The 25,566-nt window shown below is 46.0% G+C and overlaps 2 protein-coding genes across 2 annotated transcripts; both read left to right on the forward strand.

Moving 5' to 3' along the window:
* Positions 1 to 4,907: 4,907 nt before the first annotated feature.
* Positions 4,908 to 24,356, forward strand: LOC129327052 (zinc finger protein 723-like). Its single transcript, XM_054975474.1, has 6 exons — positions 4,908 to 4,949; positions 6,171 to 6,759; positions 7,057 to 7,162; positions 7,305 to 7,523; positions 9,699 to 9,797; positions 22,828 to 24,356. Exons 1-6 carry the CDS (start codon positions 4,924 to 4,926, stop codon positions 24,354 to 24,356), a joined length of 2,568 nt encoding a protein of 855 aa, XP_054831449.1. The 5' UTR covers positions 4,908 to 4,923.
* LOC129327090 (zinc finger protein 501-like) lies at positions 17,347 to 20,292 on the forward strand. The gene is made up of 2 exons (XM_054975525.1): positions 17,347 to 17,416; positions 17,623 to 20,292. Exon 2 carries the CDS (start codon positions 17,667 to 17,669, stop codon positions 19,011 to 19,013), a length of 1,347 nt encoding a protein of 448 aa, XP_054831500.1. The 5' UTR covers positions 17,347 to 17,416; positions 17,623 to 17,666; the 3' UTR covers positions 19,014 to 20,292.
* Positions 24,357 to 25,566: the final 1,210 nt, after the last annotated feature.

A 25,566-nucleotide genomic window follows, 5' to 3' on the forward strand; every position in this document is an offset into this window, starting at 1 on the left:
AATATTAAGGGACCACTTAGCACACACCCTACCATCCCCCACCATGCAGCTGCTTATCTGTATTTTGAACCCCTGCTAGCTTATTGCAGAAGGGTAGATCAGTTTTTCCTCTTACTCCAAAGAAGGAAGATCCTCTTGGGTTCTTAGATCAGTGTAGAGTAAGCAAGGTCGTCAGGCAGAGAAGATCTGTCAGCAATGAGGGAGTTGGGGTGGGTCTCGGGGACAATGATCCTGAAGATGAGATTCGGAAGGTTACCAGCATGACTCTGTTTCTGTCCATGGAACAGAAGATATGCAAATACCATATTTAGCAGTCAGCCTAGGGAATGAGCATCTTAGAAGAAGAGCACGCTATCTGGAGGAATGGGATGTGCATTCTGGGGACATAAACGGAGGGGGGAGTAGTTGATTGGGATATTCCCCACCATCCAAACACAGTAATATGGGATTGCTAAGGACTATGGGTAATTAAGTAGCTTCCTGGCCACAAGGTCCTGACCCACAGCAGTGGGTCAGTTTAGTGCAACCCCCTATAGAAAGCTGCTTATAGAGCATGGGTATTTCCTACTTGTTACCTAGATGCCGCTCTAGGAAAAGTCCTTTTATTCTTAGACAAGTGATTTCTCCCAAATAATCTAGTGTGTGTGTGTATTTTTACTTCTCCCCCTCATGCTACATGCTAGAGGTTTTTGGGGTGGAGGACATGTGTGGTTTGGTGTTAATTGAGGAAGAACCTGGCTGGATCCGACCAGTACTCCAACTCTAGTCAACCAGATGCCCTGAAAAGTCCACACAATAGGTGCACAGAGGCCAAAGACTCGCTGCAATGTTGCCCCTCAGTAGCTGCCATTCAGTGGTACACTGCCTCTGAACATGCAGGCTCTATTGTGCCATAACGTCCAAAAGTTATTGATGGTGATGAGCCTTATCACGCCCCCCCTCCAGTTTCAGAATTCTTGAAGTTGCTAGGAACTTTGTTCCTTCTATATCTCCAAGAGGACTTTAGAGATAACATTAATTAGTATCAGAGTTGGCACTTTTCTTTCAGTCATAAATCAGTCTTAATTATTCCTCCCTTCTCCACCCACTCCTCATACCATGAGTGTTTTGGCCACAAAGCATTCAGAACCCTTAAAAACTACAACGCTGTTGTTTATCAATTTCTATTATACTTAAATATAAAGCCGATCTCCTCAGAAAACCACTCACATATAAATTCATACTATACTATCTCCTGGGCACCTGTTATTCATCTTACTGCCCAATTAACATAGATGGTTCCTCAAGAAGTTGCCAATTTAACACTCTCAATTAGGACAGAATTCACTTGACTTGAATGTAAATTGAGCTTATTAAACACACTGCCCTGACCTGGATGTCCCAAGTGAGCCTGATCTCACCAGGTCTCAGAAGCTAAGTGGGGTCGGCCTTGGTTAGTAATTGGATGGGAGACCTCCAACGAAGACTAGGGTTGCAGAGGCAGGCAATGGCAAACCACTTCCGTTAGTCTCTTGCCATGAAAACCTCACCAGAGGGCGCCATAAGTCACCAATGACTTGAGGGCACTTTCCATCACCACCACAAAACACACTGTTCAAAGAGCAATTGTGTGTGTGTGGGGGGTGGAATCTGGAAATCCAGACACCTGAAACTCCCCTGACCCAAATTCTATAAACTATTAGGGGCTTGAGAAGACAAATTCTTTTCTTCCTTTTCTCTCTCTATTGGGTGGACTTCTAGCTACTCTCATAAATCTATGCCTCTTGGTGCATACCCAGTCCTTGCAAAGTCTTTCCAGAATAATTTGAGAGCCCCCCAATAAGGCAGAGAATAGATTCCTATTTATCCTGTGGATGGCCTTGGGGGGTGACTTAATTTTTTTAAGAAAACTTTATACCCCACCTTTCTCGCCCAATGGGGACCCAAGGTGGCACACATCATTCTCTTCTCCATTTTATCCTCACAACAACCCTGTGAGGTAGGTTAGGCTGAGAGCTTGTGACTGGCCCAAGTTCACCCAGTGAGCTTCCATGGCAGAACAGAAATTCCAACCTGGGTCTCCCAGTTCCTAGTCTGACACACTGCTACACTACACTGTGGCTTTTATAGCCATAAGGAACAGCCATTTAACCAGTAGGACGTGAGATCCTTGCCCAGTATGCGGCCCTCTGGATCTACCACGCCAAAATGCTCTCACCTTCTTTGCTTGTCCTCTGCCAGACTCGATAGGAAATCTTCTGCTAGAGCTACTACAGGGGGTCTGTCTCTGCTGTCGTGATCCTGACCCAGCTCTGCATTCCCTAGGCAGAAGGATCACACCTTCTTTCCGTACCGACAGCTTTTCTGTATCTCACTTCAGCCATGCAGAATTAATGCAGTAAGATACAAAAAGGGAGCGTCAATGGGCAAAAATGCCAGGTTGGGGGGGGAGGGAGACTAGGAAGTGACATCACTAGTTCACATTTCTTTTTTCTAGGGGCTTTTCTAGGAATTCTCTTGGTTATCTTAACCCCTAGAGACCCATTCCGTATAAAATGAAAACAGGAGGCTTGGTTTAAACAGCTACGGGAAGAGTTTGGCGGGAATGACCTGTCCATTACATTTCCCTATTTAGCACAAGCTATTTGTAAATAGAAAGCTGTATTTGAATTGTTTGCCTCGTTTCCATTGAACTTTTTTTAAATCTTGGCAAATCCTTTATATTCTTACAATAAGGTGACAACTCTGCACACTCTACTTACTATCTAGAATATATATATATATATATATATATATATATATATATATATATAATTATTTGAGTAAGTAAATAAAAATATGTATAATATATATAATTTCGGTGCCAGACCCAGATTTGTTTGTCCAGACTATCTGATGCTGCCTCCACCCGAATCAGACCATTTCTCTTTTGAGGTCAGTATTGTCTACTCAGACTGGCAGCAGCTCTCCAGGGTCTCAGGTGGGGGGTCTTTTACATCTCCTACAACTGTTGCTGGGGACGTGGAATGCTACGGTACAGCCGAATCATGTCAGATCGCAGAAGCCAAACAGGGTCGGTACTTGGATGGGGGAACTACCAAGGAAGAGTCGGCAGAGGAAAGCAATAGCAATACCAATAGCATACCAACCACCTCTGCTTCTCACTCGCGTTGAAAGCCACCATAGGTTTGTTGCAACTTGTCGGAATGTACATAAATACTACTTATTGCCAAAAAGACTGGAGAAAAATGACTTGTCCCTTTAATAGAGGCTTGCTGTATGTAAATAGGATTTTGAAGCTTCTCATGGCATGGAGGTAAGTAACATCATCAAGCCTTTGTTAAAGAGATGGGATAATTTCCTCTTCTGGTGGTTGACTTCTTACCTGATCCTTCTAAGTGGAGATGCTAGGGATTGAACCTGGGATGTTATGCATACTAAGCGGATGCTCTATCCCTGAGCCATCTCATCTTTTCATTGGCCATTGCAGTACTTTTTAATGATTTCATGACGATCCTTTCAAAAACAAAATCCAACGGAAGGCTGCTGAATTGGAATTCATATGCAAATTTGACTCTGTCAAGCTGGGACTGAATAGAGACTATGAATGGTTATCACATTATCACAGGTAACAGATTCTCTTTACAGAGGCGTGATCTGGGGGAGCCCAGTGACGCCTGGTGTGGGCTTTCGGGGACCACAGTTCTCTTTGTCAGATGCAGCTGGCAGGGAGAGCTGTGGTCATCGAAGGCTTATACTACATAGGAATTGGATACTTTCACTGCTACAAACTAATACGGCAAACTGACTGCACACCAAAAGGAGATGTTTACATTTCCAAGCAAAGGAATGTTTTGATTGCCTCCATGCTAACTGCATTCTGTCCCCTTGTGATTTATGTCCCCTTCTTTCCTCTCTCTCTCTCTTGCCCCCTCCTCTTCTGTATCTGCCTAGTTTTGACCAGGCATCTGACGAAGAGAACTTGATTCTCGAAAGCTTATGCTACAATAAAATTGGTTAGTCTTAAAGGTGTATTGGACTCTTTTTGATTTTGCTACTACAGACTAACACGGCTAACTCCTCTGGATCTATGCACTCCCCATCGTCTTTCATGCTGGTTTGGGCTTGCTTTTTAGGGGCTGATATCGCTGCAGATGTCCCATTGGTTGTACAGCTGACTGGGCTTGTTTTAATTGGGTTGCTTGTTCTAATTTTATTTGTTTTATGCTGCTAGCCACCTTTTTCAATTTTCTGAACAAATAATGTATTTCAAACCACAGTTCTGAGACAGGGCCCTATACGGACCCACAAAATAACCCCCCCCCAACTGGGTGCACTTTGGGGTGCAACAAGCAAACCAAAGAGCGAAGCAGAGAGAAAGCACACCCCAGGGAGCTCATATAAGTGAGTCAAGCCATAACCCATGAGAGACGCCACAGAATTTAGTTTATAATAGTCTACCAGGTTTCTTTCTTTCTTTCTTTCTTTCTTTCTTTCTCTCTTTCTCTCTTTCTTTCTTTCTTTCTCCCCCCTCCTTCGTTTGGGCTAGGCTTTTTTAAAAAAATGCAAGCATTTTAATGAAAATGTACATGTCGCAAAAAGGAACCTGAATGCAGTTCTTGGAGTAAATAATCTCTATTCCCGCTTGGTCTCTTAACTCACAAAACCTTCGGCCATTACAAGAAACCCCTTACCCCGGAACTCCCCCTTCCGTTATTCTGCAAAAGACCCTTTCGGATGGAGAATCGGCAGCTTGGGAAAGAAAGAATGAAAGAAATTCTCGTCCCATCTCCCTTCCCCGCGGATGCTCCTCTTGGTGCGCATTTCGGGCAGAGGGGCTCTGCAAGGGTTAAAGGGAACGTGGGGAATGCTCTGCTGTCCTAGAGAGGCGTCCGGGACACAAGGGGCGTGTCCTGGGAAAGCCACTTCCTGCTCCCCTCCTCCATGCTGGGGGGACTGGGAGAGAGCAGGTGAGTGGCGAGAGGGGCTGTGGAAAGGGGGCGGCGGGGGGGGGGGGTGAGCCGCCCCAGGGCCGACTATCCAGCCCGACGTGCCCACGAGGGGTCTGCGTATGGCCGATTCAGGGGAACGGGGATGGCCTCCTTGCTTGGAGAGGGAATGCCCGGTGGGACGAACAGGTGGCCCAAGGGGCAGGCTGTTGAGAAATGCACTGCGTTGGAGAGCCTGGCTGGGTCAGACGTGGGGCCATCTAGTCGTAGGGTCCAGTATCTAGCACTGGCCAGCCAGTTGCCCCCTGGGTAGCCTCCACGGAGATCCTGCGGGCAGCTGCTCTCGCCAGCTTGGAGCCCCCTTATGTATCCCCCTCCCCCGAGTCTGTAGCTCTAAGCAGATCCCTAGCCACAAGAGTCCCTAAACACCTGGGTGTCCAAAGAGGATTTCAAACTGGTATGAACAAAAAGGGAACTTGGTTTACTGAGCATGGGTCAGCCAGGCTTAGATGGGAAATAGCTTGGAACCGTCAGAGTGTTGGCTCTTGAGTGGCTCTTGAGTGGCCACTTTGTGGCTTTACCAAGCCTCCTTTCCAAAGCCTTCCAAGCTTATGGCCGTCTCTACATCCTGTAATAATTTGAGGAAGGACCAATAACTCACCGGCAGAGCGCAGGGCCTGTGTGCGGAGCTCCGAGTTTCAGCCGCCTCCCCTGTGTCTCCACTGGACAGGGCTGGGGAAGACCCTGGAGAGCAGCAGCAGCAGAGTGGGAGGAATCGGCTGACCCTGTCCAAGGCCATGGTTGGGAAAGGACTTCAGTCCCCGCAAGTCGAGAGGGAAATGGGTTGAGCAGAAAGGCTCTGGAAGAGGGGAGGGTGCCAGAACCTCTTTCTCATGGAAGCTTCCGTGAGCCACGGCCCGCTTGGATGGATGCACAAAGATTCTGGCTCTCAAAAACTAAAGCCACGATGAATGTGTTGGCTTCTCAGAAGCCACAAGACCGTCATTTGGGCTGCACCTGGCAAACACGTCTGCCTCTCTGAAGAGTGTTATTTCTCACCATGTGAGTGTAAATGCAATAGACTAAGGGGAAGGTGGCTGATATAATAAGACCACATAGCGTTTGAGGTGGATTCTGCCTTGGATCTTTGTTTTAAGTATAAATTGGCCAGGGTGGGGGAGGGCATGGATCGAAGAGTCTGTGGTTCTCTATGATTCTTAGGCCTACCTTTCTTTTCCTCAGAGAAGCTCCAGTTGGTAGCTGGAAACATCTGGTTTTGCCTCTGCTTGCACTGGCAGCATTAGAACTCGCAACCAGGAAAAAAACCCCTCAGCTTGAGGTTTCTCAGCAGCTGAAGATCTCTTCCCACCCACCCCCGTTCTTGCCCTGGGAGCAAAAGAGGCTCCCACAGCAGATGGCACTTGGGAGCATACAGACGATGGGTGAGCAAGGCCCTGAAGCAGGCCTGGGGGCAGGAAAAGACTTGGGAGCCAGGGGACTCTGGGGGAAAACAAGGCTGAAGATCCTTCTAGGTGACGATGCCCTTGGCTGGGATGTGCAGTGCCGGCGCTTCAGGCAGTTCTGCTACCAGGAGGCCGAGGGCCCCCGAGACGCATGCAGCCGACTCCACGCTCTTTGCCACCAGTGGCTGAAGCCAGAAAGGCACAGCAAGAAGGAGATGCTGGACCTGGTGGTCCTGGAGCAGTTCCTGGCCATCCTGCCCCCGGAGATGGAGAGCTGGGTCAGGGAATGCGGGCCGGAGAGCAGCTCCCAGGCGGTGGCCCTGGCAGAAGGCTTCCTCCTGAGCCAGGCAGAGAGGCAGAAAGAGCAGGTGAGCAGGTTCATCCCGGCAATCAGCTGGGAGCCTGAGTCTATCCCTAAAGCTTCTCTGCCCCATTCCTGTGCAGATGAGGGTTCCCTTCCTCTCTCAGCAGCCTCTTCCCGGGGCCAAGTGCTGCACGTGTCATTTGAGAGCTTCCCTGCTCCTTATGGGTCACAATCCAGGATTGGGGTGGAGGGAGCAAGATGCTAGCATACTGATAGCAGCAAGGAGCAGAAGGTCAGGATCTTTCCCGTTATTCCTTTGACTTCTCTGTTTCTGGCCTGGGATCCTGGCTTGTTTTTTCAGCTTCATGGACTACTGAGGAATTCATTCAAGGATCCATCAAAAACCTGCCAGGAGCCACAGCTCAGGGGTATCAAGCACGAGTATCCAACACCTGGCACCTCCTCGGGTAAGGATTCCTTGTGCCTGAACGTCCCAAGGTCCGTTTTATGTCTCTGTCCTTCTGTCCGGGATGCCTGAAGCTCCTTGCTACTGTTCCTAGTCCTTTGTCCTGTACTTGAGAGACCTGATTGTCCTCCTCTCCCTCCCAGGCTTTGGAAGAATATCACCTGCGCTTTCCACGTCTTCTCCATATTGCGGTGGAACAGAAGCAGCCGCTAGGCAGCCAGCTCAGACTGAGGACGGTCCCGTGTCCTTTGAGGAAGTGGATGTGGACTTCACCAAGGAGGAGTGGGAGCTGCTGGACCCGGGCCAAAGGGCTCTGGCCATGGAAGTCATGTTGGAGAATTTTGGGAATGTGGCCTCTCTCGGTAAGGATTCCTTTCGCTTCAGCTGATAGATGCTGAGTCTCCGTGACTCTCGTGAACACTGAACGCATTAACAGTGAAGCAGGAGTCGGGTGTCCAGCTAGTCTGTCCTGCCAGGATACCTGATCTCGGCCCTCCTGAGCCCTTTCCTTGGCCAGAGGGCCTGGCCAAGATTCAGTGTCTTGTTGCAGACAGCAGAACTCATTCCCGATTCAGAGACCAGGGTGGGCAACAGACTGGGGGAGTCTCCGTGACTGCTTCCCGCCTGCCCTTTGGAAAGAGGTGGGTTTGCCGGAAAAGATGCCTCCTGACTATCCTTTGCTGGAGGTGGGTTTATCAGAGAGGGCGCTTCCTGCCTCTTGGTCACGGCTTCATTCCTTTCAAACATTTCCGCCCATTTTTTGAACATCCCTTGCAAGGTTGAGATGTTGTTTCCTGGCTCATGTTTTGGTCTCCCACCTGGGACATAACATGTGCAGGGCTTAAATAATTGTTGGAGAACAACATTCTTAACTCTTGTCTTTTTGCATTTGATTGGATAGGAAGGGATGGGGGGATAGAGGGAGTGAGGTACACAGAGCCAGGCTAATTTTCTTACTATATAATTGAGTTTCAGACGACTCACTTTATACCCTGGTGCACCACCAGAGAGCGCTGCTGCAGAGAAAAGCCCAGGCAACTCACCATATCGCTCCAGAAAACATGCCATGGTGGGAAGCCCAGGCTGGGAACAGGAGCGGGGCAGGTGGCAATGCCCTCCCCGCACCTTAACCCAGCTGGTATTAGGTGCAGAGCAGGTGGGAATGCCCTCCAGTCAGCTGGGATCAGGAGCAGAGCAGGTGGGAATGCCCACTCTCTGGCTTAACCTAGCTGATATTAGGAGCAAAGCAGGTGGCAATGTTCTCCCTCCTTCACCTATCTGGGATCAGGAGCAGAGCAGGTGGCTATGCCTACTCTCCACCTTAACACAGCCAGTAATAGGAGTGGAGCAGGTGCCAATGCCCACCCCCGCCTTATCACAACTGGCATTAGGAGCAGTGCAGGTGGCAATGCCCACCCCTTGCCTTAACCCAGCTGGGATCATGAGCAGAGCGGGTGGCAATGCCCGACCCTGCCTTAACCCAGCTGGTATTAGGAGCTAAGCAGGTGACAATGCCCACCCCCCTTCACCCAGCTGGGATCAGGAGCACAGCAGGTGGCTATGCCCACTCTCCACCTTAACCCAGCCTGTATTAGGAGCGGAGCAGGGGGCCATGCTCACCCCCTTTCATCCAGGTGGGATCAGAAGCAGAGCAGATGGCACTGCCTGCCCCCTTCACCCAGCTGGGATCAAGAGTGGAGCAGGTGCCATTGCCCATCCAGCGCCTCCACCTGGGTGGGATCAGGCACAGAGCAGGAGGCAATTCCCTTCTTCCCTTCACCCAGCCAGGATAAGAAGTGGAGCAGGTGGCAATGCCCGCTCCCTTCAGCTTACTGGAATAAGGCACTGAGCAGGCGGCAATGCCCACCCCATCTTCACCCTGTCGGAATCAGGCACCAAGGAGGCAGCAATCTTCGCCGCCCCCCCTCAACCTGCCAGAATCAGGAGCAGAGAAGGTGGCAATGATCGCACCCCCTTCAGCCAGCTAGTATCAGGCTTGTAGCAGGCAGCAGTGCCTGCCCCCCTTGCATGTAGCAAAGCCCACTGCCCGCCTTCACCTGTCGGGATTAGGCGAGGAGCAGAAAGTAATGCCTGCTCCTCCCTTCACCCAGCAGGGAACAGGTGGCAATGCCCACTCCCCTTCACGCAGCTAGGATCAGGCTTGGAGCAAGCAGCAATGTGTGCCCCCCTTCACCCAGCTGTAATCAGGTGCAGAGCACCTGCACTGGTGCTCAGCTGGGATCAGGAGCAGAGCAGGTGGCAATGCCTACCCCCCTTTACCTGACCTGTATCAGGCGTGCAGCAGGTAACAAAGCCCACCACCCCTTCACGTCGCTGAGATCAGGTGTGGAGAAGGTGGCAGTGCCCACCCCCTTCCTTCACTGGCCAGGATCAGTGGCAGCAGAGGAGGGAATGCCTGCCTGCCCACTTTCCTCTTTCTAGAGCCCGTTGTATTTTTTCCCCACAGCAGGCTTTGTTTCTAGTTTGGAATATTTATGCAGCAGGAGAAACTCACTTGCTTCTGTTTCCCCCCCAAGGAGAACTTTTGACTCCAAAACCTGATCCCCTCTCCTGCCAGGAAGAAGATGAAGAAAAGATGTTGACCCAGAGCTCTACAGAAAGACAGAGAGAAGCAGGTAGCTACTGAGATATGGAATCTTTTGTTGGCTTGGAGTTGTGTGACTTCCTCAAAGGGCTGGTGGGATTTCCCTGGTTCTTCTTGATCTTATGTAAGAGGCCAAGACCAATCAGGCTCTGCATCCTCCTAGTGGTGAATATCTCTTGTTGCTTCATGTGATCCTCTCCCCTCCACTCAGTAGTTTGTCACAGTCTGTTTCCCCTTATATAAATAAAACAATTCCTTGTACGTAGAGAACAAGCAGAGCAGGGAGAGGGCTGAGCTACAGCCATGCTCCCTGAGAGGCTAACTTTCAACATGCAAGATATTGTACAAGAGCATTCCAAACAGCACCAACCCTCCATAGTCTGAGGTGGTACAGTTCACGCCCACCCTTATGACCTGCTGCCGGTGTGGCTTCCAGGATCTTTTCCTTCTTTCATAGCAAGAGGCAACTAGAAGAGCAAACCACATGAGAATATTTTCCAGGGGAACCTCCCGAGGATGTTTCCTGCCAAAAAGAGGACTGAAAGTAAATACTCAGTACATATATGCCAGCAAAGGTGCAGCAAGAAAAAGCCACAGTTAAAACTAAATTTGAGGAAAGCCTTTGAAAAATCTATTTAATACATTTTTTATTGGATGGGTTAACATATAATTAAGATTATAGCAGTTACATTTACAATGTAAGTGTAGCCTTTGAAAAATCTGAAGTGTTTTCTAATTTAAGGGGGAAAGATCCGTGCAATAGGCCTCCTCTTGTAGTCTAAACTATGAGTGATTCCACACACGTTGGATAATGCACTTCCAATCCTCTTAATAGATCATTTGGAATGGATTTTTTTGTGTGTGGAACAAAAACTCCACCTCAAACGATTGATAAAGTGCATTGAAAGCGCATTATCCAACGTGTGCGGAATCAGCCTAAGTAATTCATGGAGGAGAAGTCTATCAGTGGGTGGAAGCTCCATGTTCAGAGGGAATCAATCTCTGCGTACCAGTGCCAGGAGCCAACTTCAGAGGAAGGCCTCAGCTCCTATGCCCTGTTGCTGATTCTCCAAAGTAACTGGTTGGCCACTGTGCAGGACAGGACGCAGGACTAGATAGGCCACTTGGCTGATCCAGCAGGGACCTTCGTGTGTTCACCGCTGGTACCACCTGCTGCAGCGCTGTGCCAGTTCTTAAGGGGTAACCCTGCTTTGTATTCATCAGCAACTTCAGACGAACCACTGAACTTGAAGTGTTTGCACTGCAACAGTCCCAACCCAGCCTGTATCCGTCTCTGTCCTGTTCTATTATTTTTAAAGCTGCAGGGTTTTGGAAAGGAGGCGGGGTGGAGAAATGCGATGTCCAAAGATGCCCCCAAATTTGCAAGAGGGGTAATGGATGGAATCTTGAAGGACAGCATATAGGCTGTGTGTGTGTGCGTGTGCAGAAAAGAGAGGGGCTGTAGCTCCAGTGTAGAGGGTGTGCGTTCTGTGCCAGAGGTTCTAACTTCAACACCTGGAATCTCCAGCTAGAAGGATAAAATGGTTTCTGGTGGGTCACTGTGTTGGTCTGCAGTAGAACAGCAGGATTTGAGTCCAGTAGCGCCATGAAGACCTACAAGGTCTCCAGAGTCGAAGCTCCTTTTGTCAGATACCTCGGGGTAAAGTATCCAGAGGACTACGGCAGTAGATGATGCGAATATCTCTGACCGAGGCCCTGGAGAACCACTAGAGAATACAGACCTTGGTAGATCAGTGGTCTGACACAGTTAGGGTTGCCGGCTGTGATTTGGGGAATTCCTGGAGATCTGGGAGTTGGAGGACGGGTTGGAGAATGGAGGGACCCCAGCTGGGCATGACACCGTAGAGTCCACCCTCCCAAGCTGCCTTTTTCTCCAGAGGATCTGATCTCTGTGCTCTGGAGATTACTTGTGATTCTGGGAGATCTCCAGGCCCCACTTGAAGGTTGCCAACCCTCGACTCAGTAGAAGGCATCTTCGTGTGTTCACATATTTTGTATTGGGAAAGCAAAGATTGCAAACTCTCAGTCACACTCAGCTTAAGCCGCCTGTAAGAGATCCTGGAGGGACCTTGGAAGGGGTTGTGGTTACACAATCCAATTGTGTATTCTTCCCGCGAGAAGCAAAATGCAGAAGGAAAAAAGGGGGGTACCGTTGGCACCCTGCCTCGGGTCCATGTAATGTAGACCCACTCCTCTGGTCAGGCCCACCATGGAATCTTCTAGCATGTGTTTGCTTGTCTATGTTCTGATTCTGGCTGGAGAAACAAAGCACCATCCGCTGACTGACTCTGTTCCTTTTCTGGCAAAGAGGCTGACAGGAATGGCTGAACTCCTGTGCTGCTATCTCAGAAGGCAGGGTCTCAAATCTGTGGATATCAGGAGGCAAGGAGGGGCTCAGCAAACCCCCTCCCTGATTGTTCCTACCTTCTGGCCTGAAAACGCAGGCTTTTGCCACCTGGACGGTCCAGGCAAGCCTAATCTCATCAAATCTTTTGGCTGCTAAGCAGGGGACGGCCCTGGCTAGTACTGGGATGGGAGACCACCAAGGAAGACCAGGCAGGCAATAAATCCTGCTCTTATTTCAAGGGGTTAAGTGTGGCATACGTGGTTCATTCTTCATTTGAGTTTCACAGCAACCGCATGAGGTAAGTTAAGCTGAGAGTGTATAAATGACCAGAAGTCACCCGCTGAGCTTCATGATTAAGAGGAGGTTTGAAACCATGTCTCCCTGATCCTAATCTGGCCTTTTAGCCACTACACCACACTAGCTTCAAACTTTTCTTCTTTTGTTATTGGAGTCTTACAATTTTTTAAGCTTTGGAAATCGTGAGGTAAATGCCCTTCAGTTTCGTCTGACATGTAGCAGAGAAGGACTGAAGGTAGGTTTGTCAGCTTGGGGTTGAGAAATCCCTAGAGATTTGAGGGGTGGAGCATGAGGAGGAAGATCAGCAGGGTATAATGCCACGGAGTCCACCTCCCCCCCCCCCCAAGCAGCCATTTCCTCCAAGGGAACCAGTGCCTCTCATCCGGAGATCAGATGTGATTCTGAGACATCTCCAGGCATCATTTGAAGGTTACAAACAAAGACAACGTCCCCGTATAACAAACTATGAAGTGTTTTTAACCATACTTCAAACAATTCAACAACAGTTTGTTAAGACCTTCACAATCTGTATGCTGTGTATGTAGCTCCTTACAGAGAACTGGAGCTTACAAGCAGAAATTATATAAATAAATACACAGCTCCTCACTGGGAACTGAAGCTTACAAGCCAAAAAATATGTAATGTGCTCCTTACAATCTGCTGGAGCTACTTCTGCTCCTTACAATCTGCTGGAGCTACATGTGCTCCTTACAATCTACTGGAGCTACAACTTATATTCTGACAGTCTGAGCCGAATGATAAACCTTTTCAAAGTCCAGAGTGTCGAATGGAAAAATTCATGCATGAATCTGTGGTATCCCTGATGGTGTCCCGACAGACTTCCGGTTACGTTTCTGTTTCGTAGTCACACTTGATCACGGGAAACAGCTACAAAAACAGCATACGTGCAATGTACAGATCTGAAACAATGCAAAGTACCCCAAAACCTTGGAACCCTGTAGAAATACTCACTCCTTGCCAGCAAGACAAAAGTTCAAGACCACATGCAGTTTGGTCAACAGCTGGTAAAGAGCTATCCAATTAACAAGTATATAAAGAGCCAGGCTCCTAACTCTTAAAGCTGTATGCTCCCTATTTTAACACCTACAATGGGGGATTCATTTGTGGAATGGATGAATAGGATAGACGTCAATATTAGGTTTACCTCCCATAGCAGTACGCGGTGCATCAATTTTTTGGACATCATGACTTACAGAACAGAGGACGATACAATTGGAATCTGTCCCTTTAAGAAAAAAACTGATAGAAATTCTTATCTGCATTTTTCCTCGCATCACCCACACCACCTTAGGCATAATTTACCTTATGACCAGTATTTAAGAATCAAACAGAATGCTACACGACCAGCGGATTATCATGTTGCAAGGGATTCCCTGAGTCGTGAATTCCTTTCCAGAGGTTACCCAGAACCAGTAATTAGGAAGGCAGAATGGAGGGCGGCTTTAAGAGCAAGATCAGATTTATTTAAAGAAAAGGAACCTAGGTCTGACACATCCCTTAGATGGGTGGTAGATTACACACACTTGGCCAGGAAGAATAGTAACACCGTTAAGAAACATTGGCATTTGGTTAGCCATATACCTGGCTGTGCACAACCACCAACCATAGGCTTCCGTCGTACCGCAAATTTAAAAGACGCACTGGTCCATTCTCGCTTCCCTGAGAAAGATACTGGGGATTTACTACCAATAGGACACCATAGATGTGGGAGATGCAATGTCTGCAATCTGGCAGCAACTGGGACTACTTTTAAGGTGTCTTCATCGGGCAGAGAAATTTCTCTGAGACACTTTTCCACCTGCAGCACAAGTGGGGTGGTTTACATAATTGAGTGTAGTTGCCCACGAATTTACGTAGGGAGCACTACAAGACCCATCAAAATTTGCATCCAGTAGCATGTCTCACGTATTAAAAATGAGTGCAGGGAAGCTCCTCTTACGTCCCATTTCTTGGAACATCATAATAATGAGAGGGAGTTTAGATTTTCGGTACTTGAAGTACTTAAACACGATAGGTCTAGAGATCTCAGTAAAGTGGTATTGAAAAGAGAAGCTTTTTGGACCTTTGAGTTGGATTGTCTAGGGCCTTTTGGGCTGAATTCTGTAATTGATTTCTCCAGTTTCGTGTAGCTGGGGGCTGTACGGCTGTTATCTAGTCATTAACTGCATAGGATTGCATCCCCCATTGTAGGTGTTAAAATAGGGAGCATACAGCTTTAAGAGTTAGGAGCCTGGCTCTTTATATACTTGTTAATTGGATAGCTCTTTACCAGCTGTTGACCAAACTGCATGTGGTCTTGAACTTTTGTCTTGCTGGCAAGGAGTGAGTATTTCTACAGGGTTCCAAGGTTCTGGGGGTACTTTGCATTGTTTCAGATGTGTACATTGCATGTATGCTGTTTTTGTAGCTGTTTCCCATGATCAAGTGTGACTACGAAACAGAAACGTAACTGGAATTCTGTCGGGACACCATCAGGGATACCACAGATTCATGCATGGATTTTTCCATTCGACACTCTGGACTCTGAAAAGGTTTATCATTCGGCTCAGACCGTCAGAATATAAGTTGTAGCTCCAGCAGATTGTAAGGAGCACATGTAGCTCCAGCAGATTGTAAGGAGCACATTACATATTTTTTGGCTTGTAAGCTTCAGTTCCCAGTGAGGAGCCGTGTATTTATTTATATAATTTCTGCCTGTAAGCTCCAGTTCTCTGTAAGGAGCTACATACACAGCATACAGATTGTGAAGGTCTTAACAAACTGTTGTTGAATTGTTTGAAGTATGGTTAAAAACACTTCATAGTTTGTTATACGGGGACGTTGTCTTTGTTTGTAACCTTCAAATGATGCCTGGAGATGTCTCAGAATCACATCTGATCTCCGGATGAGAGGCACTGGTTCCCTTGGAGGAAATGGCTGCTTGGGGGGGGGGAGGTGGACTCCGTGGCATTATACCCTGCTGATCTTCCTCCTCATGCTCCACCCCTCAAATCTCTAGGGATTTCTCAACCCCAAGCTGACAAACCTACCTTCAGTCCTTCTCTGCTACATGTCAGACGAAACTGAAGGGCATTTACCTCACGATTTCCAAATCTCAGGGAGACATGGTTTCAAACCTCCTCTTAATCATGAAGCTCAGCGGGTGACTTCTGGTAAGTTATACACTCTCAGCTTAACTTAACTCATGCGGTAAAAACACTTCATAGTTTGTTATACGGGGACGTTGTCTTTGTTTGTTACCTTACCCGTATCAGCCCTTTGTTATTTTGCTGTTTTGATCATTTGAAGGTTGGCAATCTCAATGTGGGGAGCTATTTTACAAATTTGTACCAGGCCTGAAAAAAATGGACACATGTTCCCCCCCAGCCCACCCCCCCAGCCCGTCTCTTGTTGCAAACTACACACAGCAGCCAGCAGAGTGTTTGAGTGGGAAGAGGGTGGGGACCATGGACAGGTGGCTGCTTATTTATTTGGTTTTGTTTTATTTATTTATTCAGTTTTTATAGGGCTTCCCTTCAGTTAAGATCTCAAAGCAGTTCACAACAATTACAACAGTTAAAAACAATACAAAAATAAAATGTTCAATAAAATCACAGTAAAACTGACTAATACTAATAATTAAAAACTAGTCCCAACCCCAGCCTATAGAACTCTGCATATAACATAAAAATTGCAGGTAGATAAAAATGCACAACTATTTGCTCTGCCTCACAAAACAGTCAGTCTGTTGTACGCAAATACCACAGAAGTCCAGTGGCACCATGAGGAGTAACAAAATGTTTCCTGGCAGGAGCCTCTCTTGTGTGAAAAAGAAACCCACGGGGAATGCACAGGGGTAGGAGGAGTTGGGGCAGAGGGTGGTATGCTATGAGGTGGGAAGGGCTGGATGCATGCCTCGACTGACCCTAATCTGAGAGCTGGTGTGGTTAGAGTGTTGGACTAGGAGGTTGGAGACCTAGGTTTGAATCCCTACTCTGCCGTGGAAGCTTGCTGGGTGACCTTGAGCCAGTCACACAATCTCAGCGTAATCTACCTCACAAGGTTGTTGTGAAAATAAAATGGAGACGAGGAGAATGATGTATGCTGCTTTGGGTGTCCACCGGTGAGAAAGACAGAGTGTAAGTGAATAAATAAATAAATAACACAATCCAGATTTATGTGGCCAGAAATTTTGTACCATAGGTGGCAAAATTCTTCTCAGTGACAGAATCTTGTTGCGAAGCTAGGTCTCCATAGTGGTGAAGAAGATACTGTGATGGCTTGAGAACTTTCCCAGCAGTTGGTGGAGAGAGTGGATTTTTTCAATGCAGAGGGAGACCCTTTCTGTAGGTATCTTCCATCCAAAGAGGGAAAATAATCTAGATCTCCCCCTATTAGGGACACTGCAGCATTGCTTAGGGAGTCTCTGTTTTAGAGAGATACTGGAAGACAAGCAGAACTGGAGCATTTTCTGACCTCTCCTTCACCTCTTCTTGAGATGATTCATTGGTTTCAGATAATCAATTTCTGACATTCTTTCTTCATAGTTGGGGTTGGGGGATGGTATATACGTCCACATGAATGGGGAGACAGTAGTTTGTTCTTGACCATGAAGAATTTGGGTCTACTCACTGATTTGCATGCAGGGTCCCCTGGGGCTGTTTTTTTTTTGGATACTGAATGAGCTACTGGGTTATGTCAGGGCCTCCTGGGAATGCCTCTTTGTCTTCCTTGCTCTTTTCCCTTCGTCTCCCCCCCCCCACACACACACTTTGCACTGGTCTCTGACCTGGAGACAATTTTGAAGGTCTGCGTGACACTTTCGTAACAGTTCTGCAGGTTCCAGGAAAGCTGAATCTGGTGGGCGGGGCCTCCCTTACCTCCTGATGTCAGAAGATTTTAAGCCCTGCCTTCCGATATAAGAGCACAGCAATTCATCCATCCCTGACTGCCTTTCCATTACTAGGACAGAACAGAAACTCACGGTAAGTCCAAACATCCAGTCTCCAGTAAATGTTTTTCTAGTTTGTTAACATATGGCAGAATTTGCTTTCTTGTTAAATATTTCCAAGGGATCTGGAGGCAGAAAATGTTTTTGATCTTCCTTCACAGCAGTGACTTTGGTTTGTTCCCTGATTGGAGGCTCCCTTGCTGACTTGTGCTCTGTGTTTCTATCTCTTTATTATTCCAGGAAGTGACAGGCAGGAAAATGACAATGAATGGGGAAATTATGGGATGTTGGCAGAAAAAACCAAGCAGCCTGAGGTGGAAGAATATAGTGGGAATCAGGAAGTAAGGAAGCCACGAGAAGGAAACCAAACACAAAATGCAGGAGGAGACTTACACACTATCCAGATCCAACAAGAAACCAAGAAGGAGAAAGGAAAGAATGAGTCCCCAGTATGTTCCAAAAATGTCAGCAGTAAATTGTGCTGTAATGTACACCAGAGAATTCACACTGAGGGGAGAACTCACATTTGGTCAGAATGTGGCAAAGCCTTTGATGAGAGAACACAACTTGATAGACATCAGAAAATCCACACAAGAGAGAAAGCATTTATCAGTTTGGTGCATGGAAAGATTCTCAGTCAGAAGGCAAACAATGACTACCAAAGAATCCACACAGGGGAGAAACTATATAATTGCTCAGACTGTAACAAAGGTTTCAGTAATAAATCAGGTTTGCTTCAGCATCAGAGAATCCACACAAGAGAAAATCAATACATATGGATGGAGCAAGGAGAGAACAATAATCAGAGTGCATGCCTTACTTCACATCAATCAATCAACTCAGGAATCTCAGACTATGGTGAGACCATTCATGATTCATTCCAACCTGCAAGGTATCAAATAAATTCCACAATAGAGAAATCATGTAAAAACCGTCCGAGTGGAAAGAGCCATAGATGGAATGCAGAGCTTACTTCACATCAAACTGTTCACAGGGGAAACCGACCATACAACTGCTTGGACTGTGGTCAGAACTTTTGCAATGCATCAAACCTTGCTAGACATCAAAGAATTCACACGGGGGAGAAACCATATAAATGCTTCGAGTGTGGGAAGAGCTTCGGTCAGAAGACAAACCTTATTAGACACCAAGGAATCCACACTGGGGCAAAACCATATCAATGTTCGGAGTGTGGAAAGAGTTTCAGATGGAAGGTGCAACTTATTTCACATCAAACAGTCCACACAGGAGAGAGTCCATACCAGTGCTTAGACTGTGGTCAGAACTTTAGTAGTTCATCAAACCTTACTAGGCATCAAAGAATCCATACAGTGGAGAAGCCGTATAAACACTGGGAGCACGAAACACACTTCAACCAGAGCACAAGTCTTACCTCTCATGAAAATGTCCACACAGGAGCAAAGCAATATCATTTGACAGAGTGGGGACAGAGTGTCAATCCAAGCCAAGATGCTTGTGCCATGCTGTGTCCTACCCAGCCCCAGTGCTCAAGCACTCTCTCATCCATGGTCAACAAACATGACAAAGGACAGCAACACCCTTCACTGGATGCCACTCAGTTTGTGAAGCTTTACTTTGGCGGTCTTCTTAAAAGTAACCCTGCGACCTGAAATCCTTTCAGTGGAAATGCTCAGGACTGAATCCAGAACCTTTTAAGTGTGAAACCCTGAGCTACAGCCACCTCCTTGATATAGTTAGAAGTGGTCCTGTTGTGAACCTACTGCCGGTCAATTTTGTTGATGTCACTGTGCATCCTAGTAGTGTGGGGGGGAAAGAGATAATACTCTTTCTGTCCACTTATCCAAACTGTCCTTAATCATATAAATCTCTATCATGCCTCCCCAGTTGCCTTTTCTCTAAGCCCCAAAGCCAAACTCATCTTTTCCTCATAAGGAAATTGCTCCTGGATCATTTTAGTTGCTTTTTTCTTTACCTTTGTCCAGCTTTAAGACAACAGCTTGGATCCCACTTAACATTTGCACAGGTGGATTTCCATTTGTGGAGCATGACTTCCATGCTTCCTCTCTGCCACGGTAACCAAAAGTAGTCCCCCCTCCCATGCTACTCCTGGGGGCTTTGGGAACCACAGAACTACACAAACAGTCATGAAGCTGCCTAATATTGAATCAGATCCATCAGTGTCAGAATAGTCTATTCAGACTGTCAGCAGTAGTTTTCCAGGGTCTCAGGAGGCGGCCTTTCACATCACCTATCTGACCCTTTTAACTGGAGATGCCTGGGTTTGAAACTGAGACTTTCTGCATGCGTAGCTGATGCTCTACCTGGGAACTGCAGCCCCTCCCCTAATAGTTCGTGGAAGGAGTCATAAGTCTACTGTGGAAGAGAGGAATCAGCAAAAATCCCCCCTTCTTTCCATGGAAACATTATCACTTTTGAGAGAGTGACCAGAACGGCGCAGAATATTCCAAATGGGGCAGTGCCATACAAGGGAATTATTATACTGTCTATTTTATTTTTAGTCCCTTTTCTAGTCATCCTTAACACTGATCTCCTCTTTTTGACTGATGCTACACAGTGGCAGTGGCCGCCTTATAAACTTGCGGAAGACTTTGCTTGAATTGGAAAAGGGTGGTAGAAAAGAAGAGCCATTTGCCTGATGGGTCTTTTTATTTAAAGAACGGTTGCCACTGCTTTATTTGATGATAAATGGCATATATATGTTATCATAATGTTATCTCAATTTAGCTTGCTTACTTACGTTTGCTGTAACTGCTGTGCGGAGGAACAGAAAAATTTCTCCCATTTCCTAAATCTTTGTCTTACAAATGTACTTTCTCAAAGAAGAGGTTTTGAAACAATAAAGGGCTTCTCAGAAGATGTGTGCCGTGTTTATCCCAAATAGAAACGTATCATCTAGAGAATTGGGGGCTGATTTTATAATCCGTCTTTCCAGCTTGAGAAGTGTCCAGTTAGACAGCAATGTTTCATGCGGCGCTCACAGACCATTGCTTTTCTTAAATGGCATTGGCTTGGCTGTTACATTACCTATCCACTGGCAGCTGAAAATTGCGGAATATTGGGATCCACTCTTCTGTTCTACCCTTTCTGTGAAAGAAAGTTTTCCTGAGGCTGATAGACTTCCTCAATTGTCTCTGCCTCTGCTTTCCTTTTTTCATGCCTGCTGTCAGGCTGGTCAATGCCCCCCGCTTAGTGACTGGCTTCCATCAGCTGGTCCTTGGGAATCTTTCCTTGTGTTCTTGCCCATAACTTTCCCCTGACCCTGGATTGCCCCCGGCTCTTCCAACATGAAATGCCAAGCCATCACTAAGAGCTATGGTCCCCAGACTTTGGAACTTCCACCTCAGAAAATCCATAATGCCTCCTGACTTCAGAATCTCATCGGAAGATCCATAAATCATTTTGAAAAACAATACGAACTTTGGCCCTTCACAAATCTTTAAATCCTGTTTTTAATCCGGAGGACATTTGGTGATACAGAAAATCAACAGAGTTTCTAAAGTGGTGCCCAATCACTTCCATGGATTTGTGTTTACTGTTGGTTTTATTGTTTTGACGGTTATTTATTGCTGATTTTATGACTGATTATTATCTTTCAAACTATTAAATAGAATACAGAGTTACTGGCTCTGCACATAATTCTAGCTTTGGTTTTGTTCTTGTGACACTGTCATACTAGTCTGTATTGTGGTAGATTGACAGCAGTAGTCTCATTATCTGTGAGGCCAACCGTCTTCTGGAGTTATAATTTCAATCCTGGTTTCTTCCCGGACCAGTGCCTGAAATCTTAACCAGGCACATGCAAAGACATGTATCTATGGACAGATCTGCTCTATCTAATAAAGAATTTAATTAAAATATTTAATAAAACATATCTAGGAACTTCCTCAATTAGTAGATAATAATAATATGTGATTTATATACCACCCTTCAGGACAACTTCACCCACTCAGAGTGGTTTACAAAGTATGTTATTATTATCCTCATGACAATCACCCTGTGAGGTGAGTGAGGCTAAGAGAGCTCTGAGACAGCTGTGACTGACCCAAGGTCATCCAGCTAGCTTCAAGCGGAAGAGTGGGGAATCAAACCTGGCCCTCCAGATTAGAGTCTTGCCGCTCTTAACCACTAGAGCAGCCTAAACAATTAAAACACATACCCAGTATCCTCTGCAGCTAATCCAAGCCACTGAGCTGTATCCAGAACTAGGTTATTCAAGGGGACTCCAGAACTGATTGTAATCCTAATCCCAGTTGACCTCTAGCTCTAACCTACAGTGTTTATGATTTGTGGGTAACATTTTCAGGACACACACCCAGCTCTTTGATGCCTTCAAACATGAATGAAAAATTTCCACCATCTCCTTGGAATTTTTTTTTTAAATTGTATATTCATTTAACTATTTCTAGACCACCTTTCTCCCGTTAAGAACTCCGGGTGGCTCAAGAATTAAAGGATCTGCGTGTCACCTTTTTCCTAAATCATGCAGTGGACATACCTGGTTGTGTGTAGATTTTACCCGACTTAGTCGGACTATGATCTGGAAGTCCCCTCTCTGGGTGACCTTGGGCCACTCACACACACTCAGCCTAAGATACCCGATAGGGTTGTTGTGAGGATAAAATGGAGAAGAGGAGAATTGTTGCAAATCTCTTTGTGTCATCACAGAGGAGGAAAGTGGAGTATAAATGAATTTTTTTTTAAAGGTGGCATGGTTAGATTTGTTTTTTGTTAAAGAGCTCACCATTATTTTTTGTTTCTAGCTAAAGAAAATAGCTATAGAATTTAGAAATACAGTAAAGGTGAAGAATTATGGGAATGTGGATTTTTTTAGGAAGGATCCTTATAATTACTTATGAATATAGTTTAAGAATTTCACCAAGGAGGAAGTTCATGGGCAAGCGCTCTGCTCAGGTATATAAAGGCTAAGATCTAGCATCCCCAATGTCCTATTCTTCTGGTCTGGGTAAGATACATGGTCTCTCAGCAGAGAAGGGAACTCTCAACTGATTGGCTTCTTTTGGAGTGAGGGGCTATCAAACCAGGCACATCTGAGAGGGCTTTTCCTGCCTCCCCTTTGGTGGAGGTGAGGTGATCTATGAAAACGCTCTGCTCCCTCTGATTTGTTGGGCTTTGTCTTCAGAGATGAATTATCTCTTGCCTTCTCCACAGCAATTGTGAGTCTAGAAATTTGGTCACACCTTGCTTGAATATCTCTGCCCACTTGATAAGATATAGCAGAAGACTTCTTTTTCCTCCTCAGGGCTGGGGTAGGCTAAAAGCTACCCAACAGCTCGATATTATTTGCCAATGATTGCACAAATATCCCCCTCCCACATAATCTGTAGATTCTACTACCTCTGCAGTTAATGAATTCACCCTGGATGCCCCAGCCTTTTCCCGGCTCTGCTAGACAGTTATTTTGTTCTGTTTTTTATATTCCAGGATGTGACAGTGAAGAGAGAAAGAATGAGGGAGAAACTTATGGGATGTTGGTAGGAACAGATGGAATTCCTAAGATGGAAGAGAATTCTAAGAATCAAGAAATATCAAAAACACAAGAGGGAGTCCAAAAAGAGAAGCAAAGGAACACGTCTGAAGCTTCTCTGTATTGGCATTTCCGTATAATCTCGTTTCAACAAGAAAAACATTGCACAGGACGAAGAAATGTGTGCTCTGTTTGTGGGAAAAACTTCAGTACACCATCAAACCTTAAGAGACACCAGGGAATTCATACAAGAGAAAAGCTACATACATGTCTTGATTGTGGAAAGAGCTTCAGTGACAAGGGAAACTTTCTTTTGCATCAAAAAGTTCACACAGGAGAGAACCCTTATAAATGTTTAGTGTGTGGAAAGAGCTTCAAGGTAAAGTCAGCCTTAACTTCCCATTTAAGAACCCACACAGGGGAGAAACCATATCAGTGTGTGGAGTGTGGAAAGAGCTTTACTATGAGCTCGTCCCTAACAACACATAGAAGACAACACACAGGAGAGAAACCTTACCAGTGTTCAGACTGTGGCAAGTGCTTTTGTGCTAAATCAAGCCTTAATGGACACCAGAGAATCCACACAGGAGTGAAACCTTATACATGTTTGGAGTGTGGAAAGAGCTTCCGATTGAAGAACCTCCTTCTTAAACATCAGAGGGTCCACACAGGAGAGAAACCATATAAATGCTTGGTGTGTGGAACGAGCTTCAAGGAGAGCTCATCCCTAACTTCCCATGAAAGGATGCACACAGGGGAGAAACCCTACCAATGTTCAGACTGTGGCAAGAACTTTTATGGCATATCAAACCTCAAGAAGCATGAGAGAATACACACAGATGTGAAGCCATATTCGTGCTTGGAGTGTGGGAAAAGTTTCATATGGAACAAACTGCTTATTAAACATCAAAGAGTTCACACAAGGGAGAAACCTTTTACATGCTCACTGTGTGGGAAGAGCTTCAAGGCTAGCTCATACCTAAATCTTCATCAAAGGCTCCATACAGGGGAGAAACCATATAAATGTATGGAATGTGGAAAGGGTTTCCATCTGCGCACAAACCTGACTTCCCATCAAATAATCCACACAGGGGAGAAACCATATAAATGCTCAGACTGTGGAAAGAGTTTCAGTCACAGAGGAACCCTTACTTACCATCAGAGAATCCACTCAGGAGAAAAGCCCTATAAATGCTCAGTGTGTGGAAAGGGCTTTGCTGTGAGCTCATCTCTAAATTCTCATTTAAGGACCCACACAGGAGAGAAACCATATAAATGTTCTGAATGTGGAAAGAGATATCGGTGGAGTACAGGCCTATTAACTCATAAGTGCACTCACATGAGAGGATACCATGGAAATGTTCAGGTTGTGGAAACAGATTCAGTTGATGGAGAGCTCTTTGTTCTCAACAAGGAACCCACAGAAGAGAAAAACGACACACATTTCTGGAGAGTAGAAAGTGTTTCAGGTGGTGTGCAGCCCTAGCTTCATGATTCATCAGCTATACAACGGACAAAAGGGCAAAAGATACATGCTTGACTTCTGAGACATGGCCATGCAAATTTGCTATAGTGAAACCAGAGTTTTGTGGCAGTCAAAAAGGTAGGAAAAGAATACCTATGAAGTTAAACAAAAGTACCAAAGTACTAGAGGCTGTAACAATAAAAATAGGTGTGCTGTGAAGATTACATAGATACAATGTGCCTAAGCACTTACAGAAATGATTGTAGAGCATATAATAGAGGTAAGACTACAATGACAAAAACTCACAATGCAAATAAAGTATAAAAATGTGTATTTTATTTATGACATTTCTATGCTGCCTCTTCTATGCTGCTCAAGGTGGCTTACAATATAAAAACAAGCCATTAAAAACAAGGCACTCATAAATAACACTGTCAAAAATCAATCATGACCCTAACGTGCATCAGTCATATATTGAATAATAGATTCATATATATGTAATGCTAACAGTATTCCAGTTTGAAAAAGTTCTTCATCAGATAAAAGATTATTACAGAAGCCTCTGTTCAGGCTTCAAGATATGCTGGATTCCCATAATTTCCTGGTCTAATAGGAATAAGTCAGCACCTGTAAGCCTACAAAAAAGGCTGAAGGCTATAGATGGTCTCTCCCTGTCCAAGCCCCTGTGCCCTGTGCTGTATGGTTCTAGCTAGCCTGATTTGATCAGATCTTGGAAGCTAAGCAGGGTTGGCCCTGGTCAGTGCTTGGATGGGAGACCACTGAGGTAAGCCCAGGGTTGCTATGCGAAGGTGAATGGCAGACCACTTCTGAAGTCTCTTGCCTTGAAAACCCTATGGGGGTTGCCATAAGTCGGCTGCAACTTGATGGCATTTTCCACCATCACCAAAAAAATTGTTAATTGATGGTGCTGATTGTTGTCAGTGTTGTTTATGAGTATACAATTTTAGATTTTGCTTACATTGTGCATTTTTGTAATTGCATTCTTACTAGTATTATATGTTCTACCAGGACTGGTTCCAGATTTTGGGGGATCCTGGGCTGAGAGTGCCCAGGGCCACCTCTTCTCCTCTGCCTACCACCAGCCCCCCATGCCTCCCTTCCCACCCACTGACCCACATGCTCGTGCATCCTTCCCCCACCCCTGCACTAGCCCTCTTGCCACTTGCACTCACAGATACCTGTGTCAGGTCCAGTATATATCTTAGCTACA

The sequence above is a fragment of the Eublepharis macularius genome, chromosome 4 (assembly GCF_028583425.1).
Source record: "Eublepharis macularius isolate TG4126 chromosome 4, MPM_Emac_v1.0, whole genome shotgun sequence".
In the NCBI taxonomy this organism is placed as follows: Eukaryota; Metazoa; Chordata; class Lepidosauria; order Squamata; family Eublepharidae; genus Eublepharis; species Eublepharis macularius.